At 38.5% G+C, this 13,751-nt stretch overlaps 1 protein-coding gene across 4 annotated transcripts in view; it reads left to right on the forward strand.

The window, feature by feature from the left end:
• The window catches only part of LOC122567690, a 51,988-nt gene that overhangs the window by 20,286 nt on the left and 17,951 nt on the right, over nucleotides 1-13,751 (forward strand). For 2 of the 4 annotated variants that reach the window (XM_043726540.1, XM_043726541.1), the window contains exons 2-5: nucleotides 1,084-1,278; nucleotides 1,487-1,590; nucleotides 9,734-9,895; nucleotides 10,803-10,886. In XM_043726540.1, the coding sequence (XP_043582475.1) occupies nucleotides 1,084-1,278; nucleotides 1,487-1,590; nucleotides 9,734-9,895; nucleotides 10,803-10,886 (545 nt within the window). Of the gene's footprint in view, nucleotides 1-1,083; nucleotides 1,279-1,486; nucleotides 1,591-7,227; nucleotides 8,861-9,733; nucleotides 9,896-10,802; nucleotides 10,887-13,751 lie in introns of those variants that run through there. The other 2 variants (XM_043726542.1, XM_043726543.1) reach the window with 2 other exon arrangements.

Below are 13,751 nucleotides of genomic sequence, written 5' to 3' on the forward strand. Positions count from 1 at the left end.
TATGAATATCTTGCAGTTTCTATATACATTTTCAAATTGGATTCAAATCTTATCGATATAATCATGACAGTCGTGTCTCATTGTGGTGTTAATCGAATTTCGCAATTTTTCGGACAGCATGTACAACATGAACCGTGAAAGTCATACTAGGGCAAGTGTCCACTTATTTTCGTGAACCAATGTATATTTATCATTCAATAGGCGTAAAAACGTTTTGTAATGGATAGCGTTGTGTAATCGAGTTACCGCCAGATCGTCGTGGAAAGTTAACTGGATTTGATATAGCCAAGAAAGCATTTCGAAAGTATATTTATTTAAAAGTGGTTACATAACGACGCGTACACTGCACTCGACCGGTTACGCGCCTAAGTTGCAAAGCGTGCAGCACCTCCTAGAGCGCCTCTACATCGAGTAATCGCAATCGCGGAACCGCGCTGTTATAGTCGATAACCGATAGTTCGTTTCGTGCACATAAACGTTCTACGAATTATGTATCTATCTGTTCGTGACACTTTAATTAACAATTGTAAGTAACTATTGGTGGAAATATTGGATATCGATCATTTGATAATGGTCCTTTAATAAAAGCAAATTCTTATAAACTATATTATTGAGATGTACAGTGGAGGATGAAAGAAAGTTTGAAAGTGAGAGGGTACCACCAGCAAACACCATAACCTTGGAAACTGGAAATGCATTTGACCAGAGAAATGAATGGACATAAAGTTGAAAGTTACTAATTCATTACATATACACAAGTAGCAATTTTAAACTTTCTTTCGTCCACCACTGTGTCCTTAATGTCGTTTCGTACCATTGTGTGATTATAATCGTCGATGCACGACGAAGTATTGTTTCCCTTGATCGAAAACATTTGGAATATTCATCGTAGATAAATTTCTGAACGTAAGTTCGCAATAAAATTGATCCTTAATCAGCTGCGTTAGTAGCAGGAAAATTCCAATAGTAAATATCAGTAATTTTTAATTTATTATATTAGTATGGAAATTTTTAATTTGCCAGATAATTTATCAATTTTTATTAAGCGGCAGAATTTTTTCTAAATTACATGCGATGTTGCAGGAAGTCTGGAGACTCGAAGGAGGACGAAAAACAGATTCCCGTGAGCGAGAATCGTTGCTCCTGTTGTCTAAAGCCATTTTTCTTGGGACGTGGAGTCCGCTGCGAGGATTGCGGTGGAAAATCCTGCAGGAAAGGCTGCTCCCGTTGGGACCCGTCGGATAACGCTTGGCATTGTCTCTTTTGCCGTCAACAAAGGTTCCCACGGCGATATACTAATTCGTTACACAATTCTACACGAAACTCTATTTAATTTTACGAAACGTCTAGTAACTTCGTTAAACCATTGCACAATTTCTCCTTTCGATTTAACTCTTACCTTGCATAATGTTGTAAAATAACATTTATGCGATCGTTATCATTCGACTTTCGAAAAGTTTTTAATGAAATTCGAATTTATTATTAGGTACTGGTTGAAGAAAAACGGAGTCGAGGCATTTGGTGGGCCGATCGACGAGAAAGATTTACATCGATACTTCAATACGGCAAAATCACAAGTTTACGTGGCAGGTTTGTTCATTAATCTTTATTCTACGATTTCCACGAATCTTTAATTTGCATATAAGCCTCTTAGGAAGTATGTATATCGACCAATCAACATAACTCAGAAAGCAGAGAATATTAATGACGATAAAAAAATTATTTTCTACGATTTACCTTGGAATTATTTATCCTCCTTGCTATAAACAAACTTACGAGTAAATCACTTTTTTTTTTTAATTCAACGTTTTGATTAATTGTGATCAGTCGATATGAAAAAATGAAACAGTATCTTTTCTTATTTGAAAGCGTAAATTTAATTCTTGGATGATAATATAAATGTGAACAGGTGATAAATGATCGGTCTTTCGATATGGATTACATGGATTATCGACATTGTCACTTTCCCCATCGATAAAACCGTGTTGCAATCGTTATGATTATCGCCGGAAACGGGTCTGATACCAATTATATAAGGGCGTAAACGAACCGAAGACAAGAAGACTTTTATCGACTCAATAACCGGTTTCTTTAGAAACAGCGACGAAACTATTTCAATTAATACGTGTCCGAGGAAAAAGCAGGAAAACAAACTAGTTCCTAGCGATATCATCTTTTCAGCGTGTACTTGCTATAAAATGATCTACTGGGAGTTGTCATTTGAAAAAGCATTTTACTCGTTATCCTTAGGAAGACTATCCAGTTATGTGGAAATATTTCTACTATTTTATTTAGAATTTTATTCGTAATTTCCTGGTTTCTACTCTATAAGCATACAATTTCATTCAGAGTTCCTTGCTAACATTACAGACTTATAATACTATGCACGAGTGTATATAATTAAAGTATTATGACGAAAATAAGCAAATACAATATAATCATGATTTTATTTCAATATTATCACTCATTTTCTCATAAACATTTGAAAGCAATTATACAGCATAATAATTATATATAATACTAGCATTATAATTGGAATAACAAGACATCAAAGAACCGTTACTTTGATAGGTTTCATAATTCCAGTACTGAGGACATCCTCAAGGGAAGTCAAACGAATATTTTATATCCAGTATAATATATAAAGCAAAAGGAAAGGTACATAGCATAGAGAAAATCCCGATACTCCTTGTAGCCACTGCAAAATGTTCCATCTCTGTCTCGTCTCTGTAACCTATAGACTTCCAAAAGAATTCTGTAAACGACAATAGCTACCTGTTGCGCCACCCTCTGTTCCAAACTGCATTCAAAATTATTCACCAAACGTATCGCGAGAAGTTTGAATAAAAGTACCGGGTGAATAGACAGGGCGAGTGCAACTAGTAAAACTTGCGAATGCAAGAAAATCGACGCGTCCATCGAGTTCCCAGGAAAATCGACCCGACGGACCCCTTATAAATAATGCAGCTTCCAAGGCGACACAAGGTGGAGCATTCCTACATGTTCCTCGCTAATGCAGCGCCTTGAAAAGAAGCAACGGAGAAACGATTGTCCACGAAGGAATCGCGAAGAGGTCGAGCTCGAAGAAGACTCGCGGACAATTGCAAGTCCTTCGAGGAAAATTGATTTGCAGGTTGGAAGCCGTGGGCGCGGTGAATGATCGACGAATCGATACGCGTTGTGCATACGGTGCTAGAGAGGGAATTAATTGCGAGTTTGTCGTAGAGGCAGCGAACGGCGTGAAATTCGAGCGAATTTCCACGACTCGACGATAATCTCGAACCATCTGTTCTAAACGACTATGTAAAGCTTAATGAAACGTCGAAACGACCTCGTGTAAATTTTAATCGCGTTGCCCTTGCCCCACGTAACATTTGTTTCCCTCGCTTTGACGTCGTCTCCCTTGCGATCCTCTCGTCTCTTAAACTGTTCGGCCATGTAGCTGAGCTTAACGATAAGTCAATTCGAACTTGAATTTTACAAACTCAGATGTTCCAATTCTACCGACTACTTTCATTTTCTCGCGCTGCAATTATCACTCGGTCGATCATCTATCTCGAATTTTCTCTTTCTTCTCTATTTCCTTAGATATATTTTTACCGTTTACATATTTTATATGATAACGCAAGATTAGTGAAAATTACGCGAAACACGTAGGTACACGTTCGCGAGCATTCGACGTGGCGAATACAAAATAGCATATACGAAATCATCCATCAACTCGCCGTGTTAGTCAACAAAACGTCATCTGACGCCAATAGATCGCCGCAAGAACATTGAGAAATTCGCGAGACGTTATTACTAATCGAAGAAGATTATCTAATCTGTCAACACGAAAGATCAACGTCAATCGACGTAATGAACGTTGCAATTTGTCCAGGCTTTTATACGGAAACAGCTGTGAGAGGATCTTAGATCTTTGACTAATTGGAAGAGATTCACGACACGAGCGATCCAGTGAAAGAATGGGAAAGACAGTGGCAAGGAAAATAAAGAAAAACGAAATTAACCCGAAATAACTATCTGAGAAAATCTTGGAGCGAACATGTTAATTGACGTTGGATTCAGCGTTGAATCGCGAGCTGAGACACTATTGTGCCATCTTGAAACGGGCGTCCTTGTTCCAAGCCAGAAAAGTCGTGTAACGGAAGAGGCAACAATAAGAACGGGTCGCAAAAATGATCTCACGCTGGATTCCCCGCGATGCTCATTGTTCGTTGCACACGGCCTACGATCTTTTCCGCGTGAATCGTATCGGACCGTTTGATCAGGAACGAGAACTCCTATCTACTAGATAGAGGACGGATAAAATAGTGGCCCCGTGGAAACTGTAGCTTTTCTTCGATGGAAAAAAATGCTCGTGTCTCACGTCACGTGGAATGTACGCGATTCACGATTCCTCGGCCCGTTATGAATAACTTGACAGTGCAAGTTACGATGCGGGTCACTTGTGTAGTGAGACAAGGTTCTTTGAGTTAACTAAGCTCCGGTATCTCGAAGTTCGATCTTCAACTTTACACGGAATAATCAAACTTGTATGATGTATGTTGTAAGACGCTATTAGTCGAATAGAATAACGAATGAATAGGAAAATATCGTATATTTTAGGTGTAGTAAGAAAAAAAAATACCAGAAACGAGAAAATGATTGGAATAACAGTATGGTAGAATCATTGAGATCGGTGAGGAGATGTCATATTATGAGAGCTAATAAACTAAACGATAAAATAACCTGTAGAAATAAATAATATTCACACGGCAGTAAATTGCATAGGATAATTACAACAGAAGATATTAAGCTCAGTATACGTAACATATTTCAACGTTTATGAGGCTATTAATAATTAGTTAAATAGTCTATTATTAGAAGGTAATTTAACAATTTGTTATTATCAAACTACTTAGCTCGACACGAATATACTTCTAACCCAAGTGATCTTATCTTATTCGATCATAACGTTAGGCAAGCACGAAAGTAGATTGTCATCGAATTATGCTATGCTATGGATTTGTCCCTCCACCCAGAATTTTATACTTTGTATTTTATTTGTATAGACGAGGCTTCATATGTACGTATAGAGAGTTGAGTAACGTTGGGAAAGTTTCTCAAGGAAGTTTTGAAGAACAAGAAACCTTTAACAAGATCCGTGGTTTCGTTTTATTAACCTGATATTACGTGTGTATGCTGTGTTTGACTATCAAGTCACAATTTCTAAATTTTACTCTTTGTTTGTGAAAGGAATTATAACTGCCTCTTATAGTATAGCTATCTCTTTGCTTTTCGATCCAAAATTTTCGAAAATTTCTTAACTTTGAGACAAATATAAAAGAACCTACGATATTTCATTTCTTGTTTCCATTTTGAAACAAAAATTAGTCTGGGACGTAAGAAGCCGAGAAAATCGAGAAAACTTATCCACGTTAGAGAAGGATTACACAACGTTAATCGAATAGTCGTTTGAAAGACCAGCTTGAAGGATGCAGTTTGAGAGTTACAGGAATTATGAATTCCTGAAGGAGGCAAGATCGCAGGAGGTTTGTCCAAATGGAGATGCGTTCTTTGTACATGGATACGCGCATCAGGTTTCTTGATTTCTACCAACTTACACAGCCTATTCCAAGGATCTGTTCTTTCGCCAAACATGGTCAGAACACGGTCGTGCCCAACAGTTTTGTCCCTGTTCGTTGTTTTTCGCGAGCCGAAAGATCCACGCTCGTTATTTCTTCTAGGAAACCGGCATGGATCGCGTCGCATTCCGCCGCGCGAAATTTCAGAAAACCAGATCCTCCAGCTGGTTAGAACACGCGATCTCTTCGCTCGATCGCCGTTCGTGTTAAATTCGTGAATTGCAATAAGCTGGCTGAAGTTGAATTTTTATATAAAATATAGGACGAAACGTTGACGATAACGATAGAACGCAGTTAGGACATCTTTGTAAAAGTTTTACACTGGGAATTGTAAACGAAAATTCAGGGCAGCTTTTTAATAGCTTATGGTCTTTAGAACGATGAAACGATGTTAACAGAACGACGAGAAGGTTCCAATTTGAAAATCTTGAAGATCTTTGAAATTGAAAAAATTGCAAATCTGAAGATTTTTCACTCTCCTGAGACCGATAAATGTGAGACAAGATTTACAAGAATCTAGGTCACATCGCGTTACTTTGATTCGTCACAGTTTTAATTTACAAGTATCTTAAAAATGAAAATCTTTCAGTATCGTTCTTCTCCAGAGACCATAAATCATTTTCTTCGTTGCATAAAAGGAAAGAAAACTTGAGAGATATATCTCCAAGAATTTGTAAGAATCTAAAGCACCTTAATCTTTTAAGATCATTTAATACTGTTCTACCGCAGATCACGATTCGTCTCCTTCGTTGCATAAAAGGAAGAAAACCTTCGGGGAAATACGTGTATGAGTTTATAAGAATCTAAAGCACACGATCAACCTATATCCACGATATTCTCGGCTTGCAATTGCAGAGAAAAGCTTCTAACGAAACGTGTTTTAATATCTTTCTTCCTCAAGAAATACTTCCAACTCGTAATTGCACTGGAAAGCTTCTTCTAACAACGCGTCTTTTAAACAGGTTCCTCCGTACAAGACCATAATCCATATTCTTGGCCATATAAAATGAGAAGAAACTTTTACGGATATTTCTAAAAATTTATAAGAACAAAAAAAAAAAGAAACAACCATTATACGCAACACTTAAATTCAAATACCTAATTCCAAGAAAAGATTCTCACCACGATGCGTCTTTTAACCGAATCCTTCGTTAAGAGACTACAAACCATTTTCTTCGTCATGAAGAAAAGAACGACGAGCTTTAGATAAGTATTTCCAAGGAAACCACTTTACTCCTGTCCTGCAAGACATCATGCAAGGGGCGCGGAAAAAGCTTAAAGCAAGCAGGTTGTTAAGACACGGTGGCAGGGTCGATTAGGAGCCGCGGGGCCGAATTCCGATCGGTTTTCGGGCCGGTTGTAAGCGGAACTCCCGCGCGCTCATCGGTCTTATTGTCTCCGGGCCCTCCGTAGCGAACCTCAGTTCTGCTCCAGTACTCTTGGGAGTAACATCGCGCACTCCTGTAATCCTTTCTGCCTGTTTCTTTCGCCGTCTCGTCCGCTCCGTTACTCGCATCCCTGGAAAGAATTCGCTCGCGCAAAACGAGTCACCGAGCGGTCAATGTCGATCGCCACTCGGACCGATCGAGCAACATTTTTTCCCCTCTTCTCCTGCGTGAATTTTCTTTCGTGTCGTTTATTCCATGAAGGAGGATTCCTCTCGGCTCGGCTCGCAACGATACGTCGTTTACTTGGTGCACGCGCGTGTTGTGCAACCGCAAGGTGACTGCCAGGGTCCGCGCGTGGGGAATAATCGTGTATCGATAATAATAGCAACGTGCACGCGAACAAGCTGCAGTCGCGAAGGACGGAAGTCGAACGAGCCGGCAACGTGAAAGCAGGTCCCGTTGGTGAAAATATCGTGGAACCTAGCGTTTTCTTGCCATTTTTCAGTGAACGTCGTCGAAGACTTTCAGAGAGGTTGTTCGAGATCTGGTCGATGGTGAGGAAGGCTTCCAGTAACCGGTTCTATACGTTTAGAAATGGAAAATAGCAGACAAGGACGGCAGAAGCGCGCGAAAGTCGCGATACCTAATCAAGACTGAAGGATTAGTCTGGCTTCGAACGGAATGATTGGAGATGAAAAAGTGGATGAGACGTTTCGAAAGGCTCGACGAGTGGAACGGGTTAGTCGGTTGATGATTCCGCAGGCATTGTAAAAATTTCGAAGAAACTTCCTCCGAAGATTCTTTCTCGTTTGTTCATTGCCGGCTTGTTGAAGATGTAATGTGAAAAGAAGAGATTGATGGAAAATTGAGGAAGGATATTTAACAAATAGAGCCTCGTTTTTTTCGAACTTTCGAGAATAGAGTGCAACTAGAACGAACAAATTGAAACTCGACAAAAGTGAATGATAAAAAATGTTTAATAAACGAAGCCTCGTTTTCAAGCACGAAATTAATGCTTGTAAGTGATAGAACGTTGAAAAGAAGTTTCATAAGTGTACTCTTGTTCTAGATTAAAAAGCAGCAAAAACGGTCACACTGATCTCAAGATCGGTAACAGTTTCCACTCTACGCCACACATCCATCTTCGGAGAAGAATTATAAAAGAAGAATTTATAAAAAATTCCATAGATCCTTCCGCAACATCCAACATCAAAACGCAATCAAAACGACCATCAGAATCAAGTTTCATCAGAATCGTCTCAAGATCCGTAACGATCTTTAAATATCCATCTTTAGAAAAGGATGTAGAAAGAGAGCTTGTAGTAAAAGATTGAATAAATAAAACACATAATGGTCGATGATAGGAAACGAAGGATGGAGTATTCGCAAGACTAAAGAGATTGTATTTTGATTCAACTGAAGGGCAAAGGATCGATGCCGTGGGACGAACGTCGAACCAAGTATCCTCGAGCGAAGATCGATGTCTGTTCGCGCTCGAGCGGCCTCGAAGCCGTGTGATAACTGATAAATATACCGGTCTTGCGGTACTCGCCTAAGAGAATGCGGTTACAAACACAAGGGGAAAAAAGGACTACAGTGGTAGATCTTTAATGGTCGATACTTTCGTTTAGAAAGCGCCGCGTCAGTTGCACAAAGATTCGCGATCGCGCCGCGTCGTTCCCTTGAACCGATACTTGATACGTCATTTCGACCGGCGCCTATTGTAAACAAATCGATTCAGTCGACAGTTTTTGAAAATGTTCGTGGCAACGCGCGATTCGTGCTTATGCTGGGACAATCGTTCGTTCTGACGAAAGGGGGAGAAAGTTACGGCCGCGTGAATGAGTAAGTTGTTTCCATTTTTCCTTTTTCTTGCTCGTTATCTTGCATCTTAGATGGATGGATTTAATTGGATGGAAAAATTAGGGAACCTGTTGAAATAGACGAATGATGACTTGATTTTAATAATATCGTGTTCACTTTAGCAGATATTTTCGTTACTCTTGTTAAATTGAAGATAATAATTGCACGATAATGTAGATAATAATATAGGAGAATAATTAGACGAGTAGTTTGTTTGGCGGAGATTATTTGCAGTTTTGAGACGAACAAATTAAAGAGTCGCTTGTCTGTTAATCTCATACGATAAAAGGTTAGCATTTTTGAAGATATTGCGTTAGATCGTTAATTGAACTAGTATTTTATTTATATAGGAATCGTTCGTAGTTTATGAAGAAAAAATGGCACAATGATATATGAAAAATGTGTGATGTGTGCTATAAAATGTTCATATATCAAGCTGATAAGGTAAACGTAATGTTAACGATGCCGGACTTATGCTCGTTGACCCAGTTTAAAATGATATCTCAGGGACAGCTGCTCATCGTTCACATGGAATCTTTTTCCTTTCGAACTTTACGAAGATTCAAAGGAATTTAAATGTAGTGTGCTTAATTGAACACAATAACGTCGGTTTGATGAATCTCGCTTCCGTTTCCAGTCGAACAATTCAATCGAAAGATAGTGCAAGTAGCGCAAACGATGAGAAACGAAGAAATTAATTACGAGGCTAAACGACGTCCTTGATTTTAATTCTCAAAAGAGTTATAAACTCATCGGTCGTTTCGTCGATCGTTTAATTAAATTAAAGCTGACTATGAAGTATAAAATACTGTACGATGTTTTGCAAATAATTAAAGAAATATTTGAATTTTTTAGGAGTGGAAAATGCAGCTACCAGTTCTGGACAGGGTTTGGCCACGAAGGAAGAAGATGCGAACACGATGGAAACGGTTCGAGATTTCGTTGAGAAGATAGTGGTGAGCTTGATGGGTAACTTGAATGACACTCCGATCCATCGATTATACGATCATCCGGCATGTAAGTCTAAATACACAAATACGCAAGTAATTGCTTTCTCTCTCTCTCTCTCTCTCTCTCTCTCTTGCGCCTTTAGCTTTGCTTTACGTTGAAAAATGAACTATAATACACGTAACAATTAATTTGTATAAATTGAAACAGATTGAGAAAAGTAACGGGAAAATTATAAATTAATATTTCTCCGTATGTTTGCTTTTTTAATTTTTTAACAAATGTAAGTTTAGATGACCGCAAGTGTATCCGATGTGTAACGAAGCTATGCTGCCATCTGCAGAAAACGCTCGAATGCATTGAAATAAGAAAGGAGACGTATCTGGAGAGCTTCGAATTCCTTTCTTAATCGCTACGGCTATATTTCTACCCGCTGCGTATTTGTTACCTACTTAACAATTAACTACCGACCATCTTGATCACTTTTTTTACCCCTGATACATCTCTAAAACGCGGCACTGCCCGGTTAGCAATTAACTCTCGGGTATCTCGATTGCTTCTTTGACGCTTGGTTGCGCCGCGACTCTGCAACCGAACGTTTCCTCTGCCAAACAAAAGTTACAAGAAAACGTCCGCACCTGTACAGGCTGTTTCATATCCGTTCACAAATACAAAACACGGAAAATCAGAAATACAAGTAAAGAGTAATTTTGAGACATGGCAAAAATATTCCTCCACGATTAACTTTCCATTGTAATGTTCTAATACTTGTACCGCATCTTATTCGATTTAATGTAACATGTTTTAAAACGGAGATGTGGTTTAAAACACCCTGTACAGAATGCACATTTAACAGTTGCAATTAAGAAAATATAGCAGTTGCTAATGAAAAGGATGAAAGAAACAAACATGACATCAATTTCTAATTGCACGTTTCCTCGCTCGAGCTAATAACTCGACTAACGCTGGTTGCTAGATGACAAGCTTATGGAAAGACATATAACACCCTTGGTAGACGCGCTCTCACGTTTGGCCATGGTCCTGCGATTGTCCTTAGAAAGTAAGTAGCCCTTCACAGTCGTTCGTATTCTTCAAACGAGACAGGACACACTGTTTTGACTTCACAACCAATATATACCTCTTATCAAGCTATATTTTATCAGGCTATAATCTTCGATGCCTGGACATCGTTTAAAGATATCAAACGATCCTTAAAATCCACGTATACGCGCTTCAAAGTATAGGCACACGCGTTATGATTTAGGATGATCGCACCGCAACGCAGCGATGTGGAACGGGTTGCCAGGCTCCAGGCGCCTCGAGCGTTTTCGCTCAAATAACATACATACAGGCTCGCTTCTTACAAACGACTCAAAACATAATACACACAATGTACAGTCTGGGACAAAAGTGAGTGGACAACTAGTGGAGATAGATATCAATGATGTTTCGTTAAATATGGTTTGTTTACACAGAAATGTAAACATTAATTTCAACGATTCATTAAATAGTCTTAATAGATAAAACTTAGATGTATAACGATATGTACTAGTTCGATTAAGCTTCATTGACACTTACCTACGCTCTTGTTTTTATCCCCGACTGTATCCTAAAATACACGTTTCGCGTGACTTTTTACGATCATATCTGCCGCGATCCGTTCTAAAGTCTCGTGTCCTATAACTATTATTTCACCTCGTAATCTCGATGACCCAACATTTTATCTTACTCAATAAAATCCGTTCTCCACTCGAGCGATGTTAGAACACCGTGCCAATTAATATTCGATTAGAATACTAATGACTGTTCTAGTAAGGAAATTTTATAATGTATGTAGTTCTTTCTTCTTGCTTCAATCGGGATGACGTTCGTTCGTCGATGACGAGCGAACCAACGTCGAACGACCTAGCTTTAGAGAGTTACATAAGCAGCGTAGAAATCATCATTGTCGCTGCCGGTCTCTGTTTGACGATTCAGTGCGCGTTTTTTACCTTCCCACGAGCCGGAGGTATCCTTAGAAAGAAGTCGATGCAACCGTAAAACGGAGACGACTCGTTCGGTGCTCACGATCTTGCAGTTCTTGTGGAAGAATTTTTCTGATTATTCTGGTTGGAATTACGTTAATTACGGCATGGTTGTGGTAGAATCGTACAAGACTGGGAATTGTCATAGGCTGGAATTTGAGAGTAGAAAATGTAGCATTTGGAAAGGAAATGTGGTACAAGTGACACAATCTCTATATCGGGGAAACTGTGAAATCAAGCTTTTTCCTACGGAAATCGGTTTGCTCGTGGATATTAATCTTCTGTACGTAAATTGGACTATCTGACGATTCGAACGAAATTTTATTCTCAGGTGTCTTTATTGCAGGTCTATATTTTTATTGGGAAGTTTGAAGCATTTAACGTCTAAATTAATTCTCCGTCAGATATTTTGATGCCCGACTTTTAACAATCCATTCTGAATTTACGCGAACTATTCACATAAAACTCTGCCACTTCCCAATCGTATCACGCTCCTATAGATCTCAAATACACAATACGCATTCCTGTCACGTGTAGTCAAGTCTCTACGTGTATTCCCTGAGTCACTCGTTATCGATATGTACTCTAGTATGAACGTTCGATTCTCACTGAGAATTTTCCGCAATCAATAGATCGACATCTACACGATTTCTCACTCCTATATGTCCATTATCGATCAACAGCTTGGATTCATTGTCGTGAACGATTCGTAGAAACGACGAATTTAAAGAAAAAAATTAGCCCGACACTTTTTTTCTACTTTTTACATTAAGAAACTAACTGCTCCAAAATTAATAAAAAAAAAAAAAATTAATAGGAAATCCAGTATAGATGAAACTGGGGATATAATTTCAAATTTTAGAAGCTTGAAAACACGCAAAAAGATTTTCTAGGTAAATACAAATCTTATCGTTTTCTGTATTTATCTTGCTGTTGGGAAAAATGCGCCGAGCTCTTTTAATTGAAACTGAAAGGAGAGCAAAACGATAAAAGAGGGAAACGAGGACGACGTGTTCCCACACTGTCTATCGATTTTCGTAGCGTCGAAATCGCAGTTTCATCGGGATAAATTCGAACCTGATCCTCTGCCAGAAAGGTTCTGGTCGAGTGGGATGACTTGTAACTCGAGAAATCAGGCGAGAAGAATAAAGAAAAGGCGCGACTCGCTTGTAAGAAAAAAGGCATGGTTAAAAATTCATGACCTTTAAACTTTACTGTAAATTGGTACCATATTGGGATGGCTTGACGTTGAAAAAATAACGACGCGTATTCTACGACGAAATTTTGTGTTTCCTCACTCGCATTCACAATGATCCAAGTGTAACGTGTGTAAGAAAGAAACCGCTTGAATACATTTTCAGATGTACAAAAGCAACAAAAGAGCGCGTATGGAGGATAGATAATTTGCATGGAAAAGCGATCGTCATGCCAAACGCGCATGTAAAAGTCATATAGGCGACATTTGTACTCGTTTGCATAAGCTTTACGTCGACATTCGATAGCAGACTACCGAATAATTCAGGAAAAATGTTTTTTAACTGGGAGAGTATGTCTCTCAAATGATAATATTTGTTATTTATTTAAATGTATTCGTAGGTTTCTCAAATTAAAAGTAGATGAATAAAAGATAAACAAAAACGAACGTAGATTTACATAATACGTATTAAATGTTTGAGGTAGAAATATATGTTAATGTCAGTGAGAATATTGGCCTTTTTTATGGATTATAAAGACATTCAGCTGATATTTTCTCTTCGTCACTTTATTTCTTCAACTATCATTCGTCAATGTATATCGCACTATATTTCAAGGTCTACTTATGTGGTAATTTAAGGTCACCGCCCCTTTAAGCGCTTCGATGATAAAAATTTATCAACAAAAATTATGAATTTAAAATTTAT

Source organism: Bombus pyrosoma, linkage group LG5 (assembly GCF_014825855.1).
Source record: "Bombus pyrosoma isolate SC7728 linkage group LG5, ASM1482585v1, whole genome shotgun sequence".
Lineage (NCBI taxonomy): Eukaryota > Metazoa > Arthropoda > Insecta > Hymenoptera > Apidae > Bombus > Bombus pyrosoma.